Source organism: Fulmarus glacialis, unplaced genomic scaffold, assembly GCF_000690835.1.
Source record: "Fulmarus glacialis isolate BGI_N327 unplaced genomic scaffold, ASM69083v1 scaffold4216, whole genome shotgun sequence".
In the NCBI taxonomy this organism is placed as follows: Eukaryota; Metazoa; Chordata; class Aves; order Procellariiformes; family Procellariidae; genus Fulmarus; species Fulmarus glacialis.
The window spans coordinates 37,381-57,554 of NW_009219878.1; the positions used below are offsets into that span (position 1 = coordinate 37,381).

At 35.7% G+C, this 20,174-nt stretch overlaps 1 protein-coding gene across 1 annotated transcript in view; it reads left to right on the plus strand.

Annotated features, from left to right (window-relative positions):
* LOC104078762 (sodium channel protein type 1 subunit alpha) overlaps positions 1 to 16,735 on the plus strand; it is a 48,831-nt gene extending 32,096 nt beyond the window's left edge. The window contains exons 15-20 of the mRNA XM_009580533.1: positions 3,494 to 3,775; positions 10,939 to 10,992; positions 11,338 to 11,475; positions 13,699 to 13,803; positions 14,191 to 14,461; positions 14,820 to 16,735. Coding sequence (XP_009578828.1) covers positions 3,494 to 3,775; positions 10,939 to 10,992; positions 11,338 to 11,475; positions 13,699 to 13,803; positions 14,191 to 14,461; positions 14,820 to 15,988 — 2,019 coding nt within the window. The 3' untranslated portion in view covers positions 15,989 to 16,735. The remainder of the gene's footprint in view (positions 1 to 3,493; positions 3,776 to 10,938; positions 10,993 to 11,337; positions 11,476 to 13,698; positions 13,804 to 14,190; positions 14,462 to 14,819) is intronic.
* The last annotated feature ends 3,439 nt before the right edge of the window (positions 16,736 to 20,174 follow it).

Below are 20,174 nucleotides of genomic sequence, written 5' to 3' on the forward strand. Positions count from 1 at the left end.
CTGATTTTTTTTTTTTTCAGTTCCATTTTGCTGTCTTCTTTGGACAGTTATCCAAAAAAAGATACAAACAACTGGACTACTAATTTGTATTGACATAATGTCATATCAGCCAGAAGATAAGACAGATAATTAGCATTGCAGTAATTCTTTTATCTTACATATATATCTGATGTTGGAAGAGAAATGTTATGAAAATGTAAGCATGAAAAAATTGTGTATATATATGAAATACTGCTTTCTTATAGAGGAGACATGGTTTCCCACAATGTTTTTTTTTTTCTTGGATGAATATCAGCTGAGATGTAAAATAGTCTAGAGCCCATCTGTCTTTGTAGGTGTCAGGTGTTGCTTCTCACTTGCACTTACTGCTATTCCACCTACCTGAAGCTATAGGAAGGTGAACAAGCAGAATCAGCTTGGGCTTTTGCAGCTTGCTCACCAGAGTCAGCCTGACCAACAACATCCCAGCCTTGAGGAAATGCATAGGTAATTTAAACAAACAAACAAACAAGTCTGCAAACATCTCTTTTCCAATTTGTTGGCATTATATTCTGTATCAAGGAATAACAGAAAACAGGCCCAAAAGAACAGCCCTTTTTAAAATAAAAAATACATTTAGAATCACATACGTCTGATCTAGATTTGAAGAACGTGCAAAAATAAGAGCTGTAGTGCCAACATTCTTTTAACCCACTACAGGCTCTTTTCAACAAGACAAGATTGACAATTTTCATTTGCTAAATTTTTAACTCATTAAGAAATGCTAATTGATCTCTTTTCTGCATTCAGTTCACTTTTCAATTGGTTCTCACTTTTTTCTGTCCATTTGCTGTAACTTATGTGCATAGGTGTCGTGTGTGTATGTCTGGGTGCTATCTTGGATATATATTATGTAAGCTAATGTCCTGGTTATCCTGATATACCTCAGCTATTCCCAAAGCAAATACCAAAAAAGTAAACGGAAAAAACACTGATAAAGCAATTGCCTCTAACTGTATACGTTAAAGAAATTAAAGACTTCTTCCTAAGGTGGACTTTACAGTCAGCCAAGCATCTGACCAGCATGTAAAAATGCAGTTTTACATCATAAATATGACAGGGCAAAGGCTCAACACTGGTGGGGGAAAAAAAAATCAAAAATCAAACAAAAACAAAACACAAACAGAAAACAACTTCTAAAAGTTTTAATTTTCTTTTCTTCTTTTCTTAAAAAACCTTCCAGGGGGACTGGATAGCTCAAGGGGTTGGTAATAGGATACAGAGCCTTTCATCTCTAGGTCACCAGTTCGCATCCAGGCCAGGTCAGTAGTGACCAAAAATTGTTACCATTTGATGGGTTTTCAGTGACCTATATGAAATAAGTTGTTGGAACCGTTGTTGGAACAGTTGCTGGAAGCTGCTCACTTCTTACTCAAGAAGATGTGGCTGATCTTTTGGCAGTCTCAGTAGCGAGACTGCATTACCTGTTCATCTAAAGATGCGAGACACATCGATGGCATTTTGTAGAAATCTTTCTTTCTACAACTATTATCAATTCATAATTGTTGTAACAACTACTGTAGCTGTTAGTATTCTGCTGCCTGTTCTGGATCTGTGCTGTGGTCCCATGGATCTCAGGGTTGTTAAAAAGGTAGCTGCTACAGGCACTCAACTCATACAAAACCATTCTTCATGTGAGCACAGGTAACCTTGATTTATTTAAGTTGCAGGACTAAATCCCCATCTTTCTTTCTTGACATCTTTATTTTCAGGTTTTTCACCAAGATTAAACAGAGGAATTCAATCACTATAACACACCCAGAACATTTTTATGAGTGAAGAAAAAATAAAAAAAGAAAAAGATAAGACAAGCACTAGCTCACCTAGAATTTTGAAGCAGCAATAGCATAATACAGTGTCATAGATCAGGTCAGACTTGGAGTAAATTCCAGAATCATTGTATTCCTAATTTTTATGCTGTTCTTGGTTCCATCAAGCTAAGTAGCAACAGACTTCTTCTCCCTACAGGATAGTTAAAAAAAATTTCCCTCACTCCTTTGAAAATGGTTTCTTATGTTCAGAATATTACTGGGACCTTGTAAGCCTTTTAAAACATTTTTTAAATGGCTAGCTTAGGCATACATCACCTAGATAATTCACATTTTCTATAACAGAAACCTCAAGAAGCAAGTCTGCTTCCTTTAAAGTTATCACCAAAAACAGAAGCTGCCAAGAAAAGCTAAATTTTAAAAAATTCATGGTTTTGTAAAAGATAGGGATAATTCTCAGTTACAGAAAGGTCCCATTTCTACTGTCTGGCAATGGAGGAGGCCCTTAAAATGAGAAGAAAGTGTGCCCCGAAAATAACATTTCTACCTAAGATCTTTAAACAGGTCCCAATTCCTGGCCATAACATTTGGGAGGAGAAGGGTGCTGAGTGACGAGTAACACAACCACAACACTTCGCTTCCAAAGGCCTTCAAGAGGCTGTGAAATACAGGTAGTAAGATTGAGCAGCTCTGAGCTTGCTCAGAATTATGTTGGTAGTGGGGAAGATCCCTCTTTGTTGCAGAAAGCAGGGAACAAAGATGGACTAAGACACCTTAATATTGGATACTTAAGGAGAAATGATTGCTCAGCTATTAGCCAAACAAATGTCACAAAAGTTTTGATAGCTCTGACAGACACATGTGATTAATTACTGTATATATATCAGAAAAATACACTTTTTATCTACATAAGTAATTATTAACATCTTGCCTGCAAGGGGCTGAGAAGGCAACTAGCCAAAAGTAATTTAAAATGCAAAATCAAAATCCCTAAATATGTCCTTGATATATGTCCTTCTTTAGATACATGAAGGGTATTACTGACTTAAACTCAATACATAAAACAGTAAGACTGGAGCTTGAAATAAATTATGTTGATTCAAGTAGACACATATTGCAAAACTGTCTTGCTTTTCTATACAAAGAAATTAATCTTTGTTATAATCTTGCATGGAACAATAAGACAATAAAGATACGTATTTAATTCCTGCATAATCCTTTTAATGTAGAGCTTAGTTTCTAGATTCATGGCATTTGTGTTTTCAGCTTAAATTTCAAAGCTATGTTGATCAAATCTACAGGTTGCCATATTTCTTTAAACATTTTTAAGCTATAATTTGATGCATTTTTAGAATTTTATTATGTCTGAATTTATATTTAACACGTTTGTCTTTTTCATATAGAACACATCAGTGTCAGGATTCATCTTACTACCACCAGGTCTTCTCTTTTGTTTTTCTTTTAATTATTTTAATTTTCTCACTTATTTTCCTTTCATTACATGTTCTAATGTTATGTATTTAAAAGAACAGTGCAATGCTACAGTTATTAATGTACTGCTTTAACATTTATAGTATTCGTTTCTGAACAAGCATTTATTAAGCATTGGTAAAACAGTATACAAACCTTTATTGCTGTAAATATTCTTACACTCTTTTCTTTTTTCCCCTGTATGTGTGTACTAGGTGGTTGTGAATGCCCTTTTAGGAGCAATTCCATCCATCATGAACGTGCTTCTCGTTTGTCTTATATTCTGGCTAATTTTCAGCATCATGGGAGTAAATCTGTTTGCTGGGAAGTTCTACTACTGTGTTAACACCACAACTGATGAAAGGTTTGAAGTCGACCAAATCAACAATTTTAGTCAGTGCGAGGAACTCATAAAAAGCAATCAAAGTGCCCGATGGAAAAACGTGAAAGTAAACTTTGATAATGTAGGATTTGGGTATCTTTCTTTACTTCAAGTAGTAAGTGATCACTCTTTATATACCTCTTACTGTTTATATATAATAGTGAAAAGCAATTCTAGCAACAAAGTCAGAAAACATATTTACCTGATGATTTTTATCTGTGATTTAGTAATACTGCTGCACTGATAATTGATTACTCTTTTCATAGTAAGCAGCAAGTACAGCCTACTAAGGTGAATAAGGAATTTTTAGGACATCTGACAGAACAAGTGCTATTCTTCCTATTTATTGCTCCCTTAGTCCTCCAGCCCCTTCTAACTTTAAAAGTTTCTAGAAGTACCTAGGAATGGTATTCAGCTATCTGAATACTTTAAGTTTTACTGTTGCTGAAAAACAAAAATCTGCATTGGTGTGATTAGGTCACAGAGAAGAATTCCAGGTAGGAAATCCCATCTCAGTGATGTGGCTGCCACCAGTGCAGACTTATGTGATCTAAGAAGCAATTTCTCATTTGGAAGAGAAATAGGAAAAGAAAAATATCATTAGATACTATAATCTATGAAATATTTTCCCTGCTATTTCTGTGCATAAGCACCTAGGGGAGTTTATTTAGCAAAAACTGAGGGAAGAAAAGAAGGAAGAAAATATATGCAGAAAGATACTATAAGGTTATGCCTTCCCTATCAAAAATTGTGCCCTCACAACACTAACTATCTTTGTATTTTGGAGTAGCTAACAATCTGACCCAGCTTTAATCAAGAAAATGCTGGACTCTAACCTATGTTGTGTGTGTTCAGCAACCTCTATGTTTTTTTGAGATTACTGTCTAATTCTGCAGAATCTTAGTTTTCATTTTTATAGTTTTTAAATAAGTTTCTAGCTTTTATGTTGGCATAAGAAATCTCAATAATACAAATCATTAACATGATGCAGTGGTACTGACATGACCTTGCACAGGGTCTAAAACTATAGTTCTGAGCATTGTGAACTGCCTCTCCCAGCTAATATAGCGTCTCACCTGTGTGACTGATAACTCTGACAATTTAAATTTCACTATGATTATTTATTTTACCGTCACATCAGGAAAGAGCAGAGAGGGACCAGCAGTATTAAAGAAATAAACTACTGAATACAATTTGATTTTGGTACTAAAATTGTATTGTAATAGAAAGACTTTAAATATTTCTTTTCTCTGTCTTATTTTTGAAATCCACTGGCCTAGAATTCCCCTTTTGGGGACCGGGCAGAATGCTTTATTACACATATTCAGGAGAAACAAGACATCAACAAAACTCTTTCCAAGTGGTTTACAACTCCTCTTCCAGTAGTAACCTAGTCTATTCTGTGACAGGGATAATACCAGGTACATTTTTTCCTGGTTTTGTGGCCACAATCACTACCCCTTAGCTACTTGCAGTCATATACATTTCAGTATCCCAGCTATGCATACCTTATTCCATCTTCTCTTCATTGAAAAGCAACAAATATTTCTTACGTGAAGACTTAGATTCTTAAATTATTAGATTGTTCTGGGACAAAAATTGGAAGAAATTTGCCAATGGTTTCCACGCTTCCAAAGGAAAAATTAATCTAGACCTACCACAGAGGGACCTAACTCTCATGGGAGCACAAGCCAGTTGTTTTTGCAGTATCTACAATATGGAGATTTTGCACCAATAACACAGGCTTGCCTAATGGATGGATTTTTTTTTGTGTGAGTAGAATGTCAGTGACAACACCACTTATTTTTTCTGTATTACTAAAATGCTTGTAAAAGCATGAAGAGATTTTTTTGTTTGACATACCAGAAAAAAAATGGGGCACCTCTGTCATTCCACAAAACAGACACTTGGCCCTGCATCTTTTAGGGGGTGGTAAGTAAGCCACTTTGGTAAGTGATTTTGCAGTTATGGAATGATAGAAGTCCTAGGGCAGTGAAAGCAAAATATCAGCTTGATTTTCAGCTAATGCTTTAAAATTTGCAGAATCCACGGTTTTTTTCACCTTCAAGAACACAAAAAAGGCCACAATTCATAAATATTTGAGATTCTTACATCACTTTCTCAATCAAAGAAGATATTTATAAGGTGATTTTCGATTTGATATATAAAGTACTTTTGATGAGAATCTAGAACAGGATTCTAAAGCCATCGTGTTCAGAAGAAACCTGAGAAGTCAATAGGTATGTCATAATCCTAGATTTCCCTACCTTTCCTAATCAGCTTGTAGTAACAGTAAAGATGAGTAAATACTAAAAATTAATTAGAGATATCCATTACTATGTCAGAAACAAAGATAAAGCTATTGAAACTTGAGTAATTGGCCCAAAATAAGGTATTAAGCCTGAAAAATTGGAATAAAAATCATGGTTGCAAGTGGATATGATTTCTGTGCACCCAATGTGAACATTAATGGCCTTTTTTTAACATCTTAATGATTAGTTGAAAAGTCTACTGAAGTCGTTTGGTACTCCACCTTAACAACCTCAGGCACAGACTTTTGTTTAGGTTGTGGTGAATCTGAGAAAATAACTCCACAGAGGTCAATGTCATTTTTCTAACTCAGTGATAAGTATCAATGCATGAATTACAGATACAAGGTCCCTTTTTCAGGAAGCTGGAAACGAACTACAGAAAGCTGCCTCTTACAATCCAGTATCATTTCCATTCTCCATTCTACCTTCTGACTCATGCCCTTTGAGCCAGTCAAAGAAGAATATTGTAAATCTTTTCTAAACTGTAAAGCTTTTCTGGGTTATAGGTAATACAACATTAATCTTTATTTTCTGCATCGCTAAGGTTTTCTATCTGGAGTAAATACTACTGGAAGTAGTACCATTTTCATGCCAAAAAAAATCCAAATGAAAACAAACCAAAAGAACTCCAGACCCTGGCACTGAGGACCTTATTATTTTGGGAAAGACATAAATAAATCCCATGAACAATTTTTGGTTTGAATCATGAAAAGCCTTTTCTGATAGTATATGGGTCTGTCCATCACAGAAAAAACCCCTCTTTTTTAAGAGTAATACAGAAAAGAAACATAGATATTTCACACAGAAATACTCAAAAGCAGTGGGGTAATTTCAGAAAGAAACATTCTAGGCTCAAAAAATAGATTGGAAATGTGTGGCAGTGGATTTTGAAGCAAAAAGAACTCTCTGAGAAACTCTTTCTTGCGTTTCCTTGCTGGTGATGGGGAATGAATTTCTGGAATGAGGGACTTAAGAAAAGAACACAAACTAATTTTTGGTTTGCATATTGTATTTCTTTTCTTTTGGGGGAGGTGTGTGTGTGGAAAATCTTTAGTATTGATAGCAATGTTATAAAAATACAGGCTAACAATATGTGCCATTGATATAACCAAGTTTTACAGACTTTGCTTATCAGAGACTGTTTTCCAAAATTCTTGCGTAATTTGAAATTGGAGTGTAAATATTCATGCCATCGGTCATATAAGTACACATTCTCTCCATAAGAATTTTTTTCTTCTATGATCCAGCGTAGCTCATGTTGGTCTATGTGGATCTGCAAACTTTTTTTTTTTTAATTTCTTGGGCTGAACTTGTTTGAGTATTCCTCTGTCCCCAAAGAAAAGCATCAAAGCAGAGGCACATCTGCTGGAGAAATTCCTTTCACAGTTTTCATGCATCACTGAGTGAAGAGGAAGAGGTTGGTGTACACAAAGAGATGTGGCATCTGCCCTGATAATTTTATGGCCTTATGCCTTTTTAACTTGAACCTAGTGTTTGGATTCTTTGGTAAGTAAATCTCCCAGACGCCTGCTTTTATCCTGCTGGTAAGCGTATATCCTGCTTACCAGGATAAAATGTGGCAAACCAGTGGGCCTCAAAGCACAATGTTATATTATTCTGCTGTTACTAATAAGAAAACACATCTTGTTAAGTGTGGGGTAAAAAAATCATAAGCTGAATTTTATAAGATTAGGACAGCTATCTATAAGATTAGGGCTATAAGATTAGGACAGCTTCAAAGTTCCAGCAGACTAGTATTTTAAAAGCAAGATGTTATTGTATGTCCTAAAGGGAATGTGAATCTTCCTGGTGGTTTTTTCTGGTAAAGAAACGGAGTGGTGAAATTCCAGCATTACTTATAACTTCATTAGAAATTATTCATCAAGGAAAAAAGTCTACGTAGTTTTAACAATAGTAAAGTAGATTGGGGGATTTTTGCTTTGTTGGTTTTTCTAACTACCTTTGAATCTGCATTTGAATATATGTCTTTCAAATTTCCTTGGGGAAAAAAATGTTTGGAACAGATGATGATTTCAGCGACACTGCTGTAATCTTTGAAATCAATTAATTATTCCTGATTTAGTGTCAATGAGAATATACAATATATATTTATATTTGAGTATACAAAAAGGAAACTATGAATTTGATCTCTTAGTCATATTTCTGTGTTATTTTCTATTCAGTATACACAAATGCCCAAATAATACCTTATTTCTGTTAAAGAAAATGCGATGTAGATAAATTTAAGCCTAACATAAGCAGGCCTAAGCTTCTACTGAATGCAGTAGAAATAACAGTCTTTCACTAAATTTGATGCCTTGAACTGAACCTCCAGTTCCATTACTTGCTATTGTTCAGGCAACATATTTCAAAATTACAATTTCTCCTACTGAACTGACACTTCTGCTTTGGGAATTAAGAATCCGTTTTCTCACAGCTAAGTTCTCAACTAGTGTAAATGATTTTGCATAATGATGAATATATTCACTGATTCCTACTGATTTTCTGGAGGGATTTAGAACAAAACAAACAATATGATGAGAGACCAAATTTTACTATTAAATTTACTTAATTTTATTTAGGTTTTGGGATTGTTTTTTTCTTCATTTCTTCAATAATGGTAATATCTTATAGTTTTGTGAAACTCATTGTGGAAAATACACATTTTAATTTAGGTATTTTGAACTGCAGGATAGTAATATGTTATATTTATATTTTTCCACCCCCACACTCTTTTCAAGTTCCTTTTTAAAAATAAGCATACAACAGCTCTGTTCTTCAGATCTTTTTCCTAGTGCTAGCTGACAGGTACTGTCTGTTTATAATGGAGTACTTTACTGGTGATGGTGAAGCTTAATATTTTAAAATTAGTCTTTTTTTTTTCCATTCACTCTACTTAGTCTAGGCTACACCAATAAATTTACAAAAACCAGTAATTACACTTTGCCTGGAGGACAATATGCAAGTATCATCATGTGTCTGAATCTGAGGCAACAGCACACACTCTGCAGAAGAGCCACTACATCATTTACATCATTTTTCTGATGAAAAGTATGTGCATTATTTGCATTTCGTGTTTCAAGTTGAAGTGCTGATTTCAATCTAAGTTATGACATTCCAAAAAATGCAAATAATGTACTAAGACAGAAAAATGTAGCACCTGTAAGACCTTGTAAGACCTCAGCTGAAATACTGAGTCCAGTTTTGGTTACTATCTCAAGAGATGAACTAGTGGAAGAGAGCTCAGAGGAAAATAATGAGAATGATCAGAGTTCTGGGAAACAAGATCTACATGGAAAGATTGAAGGAACAGTGATCACAGCCTAAAGAAGAAAGGCAGCAACAATCAGTTTGCAAATAAGTAAGAGGTGCTGCGCAAAGGATGATTAGTACTCTGTTCTCCAGATATGTAATAATTATGACAAGTGACAGTCTTAAATGGCAACAGAAGGATTTAGATATCAGGAAACAATAAAGACAAGTGCCGGAATAAATATTTTTTATGAGGTTGTGGAGTGTCCATCATTAAAAGTCTTTGAGAACAGATTAAAGATATATAGGAATTACATAAATAAAACTGATCCTACCTCTCCTAATTCCTTGCAGTCCAAATATTCCACAAGGACTTTAAATTCTTCAGCTGAGACTTCCACTTGTTTCAGATTTATTGTTGATTTATTGGTCCTCTGATACTACACTTGGTTTCACCATCGTACTGTAAGTTGCCTGAACTTCGTATTTTCTGTGTTGGCCCCAAGATGTGAAAGTTGTTGCATGCTGGATTTGCATCTCAAGATAATGATGCTCTTTTTAGTATTCCACTGTTTCAAAAGTGTAAGGGACCTTTTTTCCTTCAAGAAAATAATTCCTTCTCATTTTAAGTTCACTTCAGGATGATGCCAGCTGCTGCATAAGCAAAGCCTTTCTGAAACCTCCACTAGAAATGAAACCTCAAGATGATGGAGATACAGCAATAACCATGGATGAAGAGTGTTCCATTCCCAACCTGTTTTTGTGACTGGTCTCTATGGCAAGGAATATGAAGGAACCAATGATCTGCAGCCTTGTTTGGCAAAATTATAATAAGGATTAAATGACAGAGAACTATTTCACTTCTTTGTTTTATTCTGGGCACAACTGGATTAAAACCCAAGTGATTTCTACTTGGAGATGTTGCCTAGTCAAAAGAGAACTAATTACTACAACAGAGAAAATTACTTTCTGTTTTGAACACTCACATGAAGCAATCTCCACCTCACTGTCAAATATAAAAATTTACAGATTTTGGGCAGAGGAAATAGCTATAGAAGTTCACTAAATGCAACTAAATGGTGCCACCTATGAGGCATATTAAATCTTCAGTGCACATAAAACATGCCCTCTTCTTACCAGTTCATCTCAGAACATATCTGAGGGATCTAGCCTTCGTAAAACACAATACGATATATTTAAAGTGAAAATAGAATTACTAAATCAGGTAAAGTCTTTCAAAGTAGAGAAAAATCAAAATTCTGATTGATAGGAAAATACCTTTTCTGAGCTGATCAAATTTTTGGTTCCCTTTGGTTGCCACCTTTCTGACTGATTTGAGAGGGAGGAACTACACATCAGTCTTCATTGGTGGCAACTCAGTTACATAAGGCTATTTCTTAGCTGTACATAGCCTTTGCAGTTGACATGATTTGATGAACGTTTAGTCCACTAAAATGATACTGCATTCTATTATTTGTGATAATTAATTAGAAATAAGTTAATTACGCTTACTGCTTAAAATGTTAATGTAGAGACAAAATAGGGAGATACACAGCAGTGTACCCAATGAGCAGCTGTGACGAAAGCCAAGAGACAAAATTATCTAAAACTCTCATGTTATGCTAATTATTCCTGGTGCTGTACTCAGTTGCTGGAAATAATTATATGAATTGTCTTCAAGCTCTATGCTTAAACAGGTGTGTACTGTTTACAGGCTACATTTAAAGGCTGGATGGATATTATGTATGCAGCTATTGACTCAAGAAATGTAAGTACTGCAAATATTTTAAACTATCTTTTTTTCTTGAGGTCTGTCTATCAACAAGTGTGCATTTATCTATCTTCCAAAAGCAATTAATACCCATAAATAGAATGAAACAAAATTAAATTAACTAATATGAGATTCAGCTGTAACAAATTGTAGAAAACTGAATGCAAACTGCCAGATGCTGTCAGTAATAGATGGAATGGACAAAATACATTGATATAAGTGACAGGAGTATTGTCCAAACGCAAAATATTAAGGACATTTTGTCCAAGGTTACCACTTGTTCACTTGAAATTTTCACATGAAATCTTAGGAACGATATTTCCTTTTTTTTTTTTTCCTTAGGTATTAGAGCAACCCAAGTATGAAGACAACCTGTACATGTATTTGTATTTTGTCATCTTTATCATTTTTGGGTCTTTTTTCACCCTGAACCTGTTCATTGGTGTCATTATTGATAACTTCAATCAGCAAAAAAAGAAGATAAGTATTGTTTCATTTCTCTTCTAAATATACTCGAAAATACTGCATTTTTGCAGGTGCATGATATATGGAATGTACACCCAACGTCTGTTCAAAATTGAAAAAGCTGAAGTATATTAGGATATAAAATCTTATCAAGATGTAGTATGCATTAACGTCGTAAGATTTTACATTGTAGTGAATGGGACAGACCCTTCTGTTTTCAATGTCCAGTTTAGCTCTTCCTCAAGTCATCTGCTTTTCCATGCCTAAACTTCATGAAACCTCCTTAGATGATCAAACCTCTGATTTAGGCCTCTACATTAAAGCACTCATAATTTCTTGATTTTTTTCTTCTTGATTTGTAGTGATTCTATCAGCACAAAAAAAAAATAGCCACCTGGTTATGAAAAATAAAGCATTATTTCTTCACACTCCAGATTCTGTTTTAATGATCACAAGTATTCAAGTTCTATTTTGTCACACTGAACTATCTCAAACTATACAGAATAGGAGTGGTTTGTAACTATCTCAGGGCCTTTTTTTATTGTTCGTAGTGCAGATGTAGATAATCTCACTCATATAAATGGTCTGTGTCGTGGTTTAACCTGGCAGACAGCCAAATACCACGCAGCCGCTCGCTCACTTCCCCCACCCCCAGCAAGACGGGGAGAGAATCGGAAGGGTAAGAGTGAGAAAAACTCACGGGTTGAGATAAAGAGAGTTTAATAGAATAAAAAAGGGAAAATAATAATAATAATGATAATGATAGAATATACAAAATGAGTGATGCACAATGCAATTGCTCACCACCCGCGCTGACTGATAACCAGGTAGCGATCGGTACTTCCTGGATCACGCCTACCATTCATATACTGAGCATGACGTCACATGGTATGGAATACCCCGTTGGCCAGCTGGGCTGGCTGTCCTAACCATGTTCCCTCCCATCTTGTGTACCTAGCTCAGTCAGTAGGCATGGGAGCTGTCCTTGGAATAGGAGGGTACTTAGCAACAACTGAAAACATCAGTGTGTTATCAACATTCTCCTCATACTAAATCCAAAACACAGCACTAGCAAGAAATTTAACGCTATCCCAGCTGAAACCAGGACAGTCTGAGTATCAGATGCTCATCTTTAAAATTATTTTCTGTAAATAGGTAAGGTAATGAAAGCAAAAGGACAAAAGTAGCTATAAATTACTAGTTTAATTTTACCTTACTGGACTTCATCACTTTCTATGTGTTTATGTTACTAATGAGAGATGCTAAGTAAGATTTTTGGAAGCTGTACATGCTAGAGGCCTAGAGGTATATGGTTAGGGAGCCTGTTCAGTGTATGGCGCATGCATTCCCATTTCTTCAAGCTTCCCAAACACTCATCCACAAAAGGGCTGCATCCAGTCCTATGTGTTCATAGACATTCCTGGAATTAGATGTCTACAAGTATCTTTTATCCAGGAAAAATTTACTTCAAGAGGTATGTGGAGTCTGATGGGTTTTCATTCAAGCTGTCTCTGCAAGAAAGTTACTATGGGCAGTGGATTTGGGTTAGGTTGCCACGAAAGACCCATAATTCTCTCTTTATCTTCACTGTCAGACTCCAAAGGCCAGTCCTGGATTTTGCTAATCATAACTTCACTGAACATGGAAGCTAATCAAGATAAAAGACTTAAAAGAGAGCATTTTGCTGTTAACAGTATCAAGAGTGCTTCAATCTTCAGCTCAGTTTCTCCAAAGTCTGATAATCCATCTTCTCAAAAACCTTGAAGACTTTGAGTCCCAATGCTAATGTTGTGATTGCTAAACTAGAGATACCTAAAGCATTAAAACGTTCACGTACTGAAAACTTGACTTTGTCTGCTTCCTTTGTTTCACTAAAATTGCAGTTCAGAAATGACAGTACTGAGCAGTCCAGACTATTTGAGCTTATCTCAGATGCTGTTTACCATATCTCTTCCTATAAAAGAAAAGAGGTACTGAAAAGGATTTCTTGGAGTTAAGGAAAATAACTGTAGAAAAATGCTGCATTGCTGTTCTTTGTGAGATGCAGTACTGGATGTCCAGACAACTTTTGGACTAAATGCTTAAATTGCAGATAGCTGCATTTGATAGCTGAGATTTTTCCCAACTCAGTCTTCTTGTTTTTCATGAAATAAATAAATAAATCACATTTATGTTTAAGAGTTTTTTCAACACTGTGTATAAATGTGGTTATAACCAGTTTTGATTTCATGTTTTTACTTTGGAGGTCAAGACATATTTATGACAGAAGAGCAGAAGAAATACTACAATGCAATGAAAAAGCTGGGATCCAAAAAACCACAAAAACCTATACCAAGACCAGGGGTAAAATCATTTGTATACATCAGACCAATAGCTATTTACAAACAGCTCAGTTTTTATTGATAGATAGAGAGCAGAAACACGCCCATGTGAAAATTATTATTAACTAGTGTATCAGTCAGCAAAAATGGAAAATGAAAACATGGTAAAAAAATTATTTTTCCCCTGCAAACATTTTATGTATGAATGTTTGTATGAATATACAAACAAAGCAGGCTGAATTAAGCTGTTGTATTCACTTTCATTTGACTGCTCTACTTAAGATCACTAGTTACATTTTTATTGAAGTCTCATAGGCCTTACTGCATGTATTTTTCTACTTTCTTCTAACAGGAAAAGAAAAACAATTACAGTTTGTATTGAATATTTCTTTTTTTCTTTTCTCCTCAGAACAAATTCCAAGGCATGGTCTTTGATTTTGTGACACAGCAAGTATTTGACATCAGCATCATGATTCTTATTTGTCTTAACATGGTTACCATGATGGTAGAAACTGACGACCAGAGTAAAGAAATGGAAAATATTTTATACTGGATAAACCTGGTGTTCATTGTCCTTTTCACTGGAGAATGTGTCCTGAAATTAATTTCACTTCGCCATTACTATTTCACTATAGGCTGGAACATTTTTGATTTTGTAGTTGTCATTCTCTCAATAGTAGGTAAGTCTTGTTTATTAAACTAAAAAGACAGTAAAATGAATATAAGGTGAACTTTTACTCAAATAGAGCTATATGGTTGGCTTTTGACGCTGCAAGGTTTACAACTAAGTCATGCAACTTTTCATTTTATCTAATAATTTACCTAATCCAACCACCAAAACTGTTATAATCATTCAACATATATTGCACCTGCAAATATTAAGTATAACTGGTAAAACAGAAATTATGCAAGTGGAATCTACAGAATATCTTTAATTGCTACATAGAACCACCAATTTAAAAAATATTTTTCTAGATTTCTACAATGATACGGAGATTAAGTGGTAATGTATCTTGGTTTTATTTTTTTCTGTTTTAGGTATGTTTTTAGCCGAGATGATTGAAAAGTATTTTGTGTCCCCCACACTATTCAGAGTCATCCGACTTGCCAGAATAGGTCGAATCCTGCGTCTCATTAAAGGCGCTAAGGGAATCCGCACTCTGCTTTTTGCTTTGATGATGTCTCTTCCTGCCTTGTTCAACATTGGTCTGCTCCTGTTCCTGGTCATGTTTATCTATGCGATATTTGGCATGTCCAACTTTGCCTATGTTAAGAGGGAAGCTGGTATAGATGACATGTTCAACTTCGAAACATTTGGCAACAGCATGATCTGCCTGTTTCAAATTACCACGTCCGCTGGCTGGGATGGTTTGCTAGCCCCAATTCTTAACAGCAGGGAGCCAGACTGTGACCCTAACAAAGCTCACCCGGGGAGCTCCGTGAAAGGTGACTGCGGCAACCCTTCCGTTGGGATTTTCTTTTTTGTCAGCTACATTATCATATCATTTCTGGTAGTGGTGAACATGTACATTGCTGTGATTTTGGAGAACTTTGGTGTTGCTACTGAAGAAAGCGCTGAACCCTTGAGTGAGGATGACTTTGAGATGTTCTATGAAGTCTGGGAGAAGTTTGATCCCGATGCAACACAATTCATGGAATTTGAGAAATTGTCTGATTTTGCAGCAGCACTTGAGCCTCCTCTTCATCTACCCAAACCAAACAAAGTCCAGCTTATTGCAATGGATCTGCCCATGGTAAGTGGTGACAGAATTCACTGCCTTTACATCTTGTTTTCTTTCACAAAGCGTGTTTTGGGGGAAAGCGGGGAGATGGACGCCCTCAGAATACAGATGGAAGATCGGTTTATGGCATCCAATCCTTCAAAAGCTTCCTACGAACCAATTACAACCACATTAAAAAGAAAACAGGAGGAAGTATCTGCTGTCATTATTCAACGGGCTTATAGACGTCACCTTTTAAAACGAACAGTAAAACAAGCTTCCTTTATCTATAACAAAAACAAAACCGAAGGAGGGGCTGGTCAGGGTATGAAAGATGAAATCCTTATTGACAAGTTAAATGAAAATTCATTTACAGAGAAAACCGATATAACAGCATCAACAGCAGTTTGTCCACCTTCTTATGATCGTGTAACAAGGCCAGTCAAAGAAAAGCATGAAAAGGAAGGTAAAGATGTTCAGAAATAAAAGCAAATAGCAAGCAAAATCATCTATGTGCAAAATAATTCATAGCCTGTAAGGATCATGCGTTCGTTGTCAACAGGACTCCTGCTGGAGGTCTATGCCAAACTGACAATTTTTACAAATATACTGTACATTAAAGGTCAGTGCCTATTAAAAGACGGTGACCCCTCGTCAGCGACTGTGACTGTGATATGGGGAAACAACCTTGACAGGAGGTTACTGTTCTCACTACCAGCTGACACTGCTGAAGAGGAGAGAAAAAATGGCTACTCAGACTGTAGGGACCAGTTAAAGGGGTGCAAACCAAGTATTTGTGTGTTTAGCATAAAACAATACAGTAACTGTATACACTGTTTGCATTTCAACTGCCACATACGTCATATTTTTACAAAATCTGTGTTGGTTGATTCATCTTATTTTTATTCATATGTTTATTATATGTGACTATTTTTGTAAATGGGGCTTCTGTTGGGGAAGGGAATGAAGTACACCTTTACAGGTATGAGGGCCAGGTGTTCTACTATACAACTAATATACACACAGAAATGATTTGCATGAAGGCATGCTGCACTTATAGATCATGCATGAAAATAACATTAAGTCACAAAGAACAACAGATTTTTTTAGCGCTGTGTTTCTGGAAAGGAATAACAGATTTTGAGGTGCTTAATTAATGTATTCATGTTATATCACATCCAGACAAGTCTTGGTATGCCTGTAAAGTCCCCTATAACTCGTAAGAACAGTAGAGACAGATTATTTTTTGCACAGACCATTAAGTTTCGGAAAGTGCAAACTTCCTTCTAGGTCTGAAGTCACAGATTTTGTCTTTGTCAAATGTCTTTCTGCATACGAATACTAAATTAATCTGCCTCAGCCCTCCAAACTGATCAAAAAGAGCCCTTTATAAAGTTGTTCTGCTTTATCCTGCAGTATTGTTTAGCCATCTTCAGCTCTCAGTAAGGTTGATATTGTTGTACATGATAATGAAAAGCCCTCTGCTATGTAAATAGTAATTTTTAACCTGTGGTGCATGTTTGAGCAAACAGATAATGACCTAAGCACATTTATTGCATCAAATATGTACCACAATAAGTGTAGTGTGCAAGCGTTCAACAGGTAAAATTACGTATTAACTACCATTATAGATAGTTTGGATGCTATCAATGCATGTTTATATTGCCTATGCTGCTGTTCCTTTGACCGTCCGGGATTCTTAAATATGGGAAGCCATACATCAGAGCTAAAGGAAATAAACTACTCAACAAGACCTCATTCCTCCATACCATTAAGCAATATTTTGCAGCTATTTTGGAGCTTATTTGTTTTACGTTTTTGAATTTTCAGTGACAAGCTTATAGTGTATATCCAAACTGTACAGACATGTTGAAAACTATTAAACCTGTTGAAAATAATGTTAGAATTTTATAAGCAAATATAAATACTGTAAAAATCATTTTATTTTATTTTTCAGCATTATGTACATAAAACAAGAACTGAATTTTATCTTCAGGTTGATGTCACACCTTTTTTTTTATTTTCTGTCCATAGCACTTTTTCACCGAAGAACTCCAGAGAACAAGATATAACTAAGAGAATGGATAGCTGTAGGTTCTTATTTTTTACAGTATTTGCAAACATGTTAATACTTTCTGCAAAATAAGTTCGTAATTTGCTTCTAAAAATCTAAGTTTTTTTGCAGTTGGGAAACGGTGTAAAGTTCAAATTGAATGTCTAAGCAGTGCCTGCATCGTAAGTTTTCAGAGACAACCTTTCTTTCACAGAATCCTTAATCTCATATTTACTCACAGATTTTTTTTTTATTCATGCTGCACTAGAACAGTTCTAAATGTTATCTTGGGTCCACAATATTTTTTCACAAAGAGGAAGTAGCAAAACTGTATAATCCAACACATCAGGACATTTTATGTTTCTTACACAGGAAAATTAAATATAGATTACTTTTATTAAAATTATTGACTAATACTGTATTAGTGAACTGCATGCAGGAAAATGCTACTATTACCCTAACTGATGCTAAAGAACATTATTAATGAGCCAAAATAATAAAGATTACATTTTTTATTGTATGTTCCTTTTGTCTTTATTATCTGACATTAATATAAAAAAGGTATGCTTTTAAAACCACAGAATGAGAGGATACTGAAAACCTTTACAGCCAGCTAAACTGTTCTTCCACGTAAGCAAATCCTTGGGACTTGCTCGTTAGTCACCAACTAGGAGTTTCTAATTCAACACATGTTAGACACTGAGCATCATGATTCTGCATGTTATCAATAGTACTGCTCTGAGTAACTTCATGCGTTCCTGCAGCAGCTCTGTGCAGGAACCATCACAAATACCAGAGCTGTCCTCAGTGCGTCCCAGGAGGCTCAGAACACTTACAGGAATGAGAACTGAGCATTCATGAGTTTACAAAGAGAAAGTGAGGACTGAAAATAGTACTAGATACATGACATTCCCCAACTTGAATTATGAGAACCAGTTTATTCTTGCCAGTTACTATTCACAAATAGGCTACAGAACATCTCATATTCAAAGTGCATTTCTGAAAAAGGTGAATTGGCATCGGAGTGAATAACCATTGGTCTCTTCCTCAGGAATTTTTAAGAATCCCTCTGGAAGCACCTAGATTCCTAGAAGTTATCATTTGTTGATACTGATGTGGAAAAATGCAAATGCAGCAGGAAAGTGGGCCTATCGCTTATTCATCAATTGCTTCAGCAAATTTCTGAAAATGTTCATTTTTTATGCTTACATAATTTTAGATTGCATTCCCCTACAACTTACAATGAAAACACTCAGAGGTGAATACTGAACTTAGTATAAAACCAGTTTATGAGCAATTGTATTCCATATGCTTGCTCAGTTGCTAATGCAGAAATAAAATTTCATAGCATCTTCCCTGAAATTCATCACAAATCTTTCAAGGGAGGAAAATGTTTCTCCTTCCAGTAGTTCTGAAGTGCATTATGAAAAAAAAAATGTCTAAAACTTTGATAGAAAAGCATAAGTATCAAAATTAAAAGATAAGTATTTTCAGATTAATATGTAGACAAAGTATGTATTAAAAGATTAACTTAAAAAGTATTTAAATTATCCACAAACTGGCAGGAATAATAGACTCCTTCAAAAATAAGGTAGTAAATTGAGTAATATTTTTTAATATTCTATACACAGCTTTTTAAACTTTGCTTTTCTCAAGGAAATAGTTTTAAGATAAATGAAAACTATGCCACTGTCACTGCAGATCACAGGTCATGGCCATGCAAGAATACTTGTTTCTTATACCTATTTTAGGTTTTCAATGTTACAGAAGCCAAAATGTTACTTCAGAACAAGTAGAGCATCACTTAAACATAACAGGAAATTTTGAGGATCATCTTGGCCAACAAGAAAACGAATATGCTTACATACTACTTCTTTGGCACCTTCCTGACACTGGGGATGAGAAGTGTGTAATGGAGTAGTGCCATGTGTGATGAATTTGTAAGGAAAGCTTACTCTGAGCGCTCTCCGCTGGAAGAATCAGCTTCACCTGCTAATTCAGTGCAAGATGGGTTTGGCGCCTCGTACTAAATGGCATTATTGATGGTTTTCATGTTGGATGGACAATATACCATTCTAAAGGAACGTTATTTAGCAACAGCCGTTTGTTTCTGGTGTCTGGAAATGATGACTGCGGATGCTTTCATCTCCAGGGGAAAACCTGAATTTTACTAGTCTTTGCAACTCTGTAATTCTCTAGGAGGAAAGAAAGAGAAAAAAAAGAGAACTTTAAGAGAACTTTCTGTATTTGGTTTTACCCCACTGCTATTTCATTTCTACAGAGAAGCTTCACATAACTTGAAGTGCTCAGTATTGAGATACATTATGAAACATATGGAGTGTGGGCCACTTGGTCGTATGTCCAGCCAAAAAAAGCAAGAGAGTAAACAAATTCTCAAAGCTTTCCATTCAGCATTCAGGCAGTGACAGACCAACCGCTGTACGCGCTCCTGAGGGAGAGCCGGCGATAGCGCCCGTCCCCGCCGACAGGGGGCGCCGCACCTCCCGACCAGCACTGCCCGCCAAGGTGTGCTCAAACCCCTCCCCCTCCGCCTCGCACCCAATGGTACGGGACCTCCCGTCCAGGTGGTCCCGCCCCCATCTCCCGAGAGCCCAATGG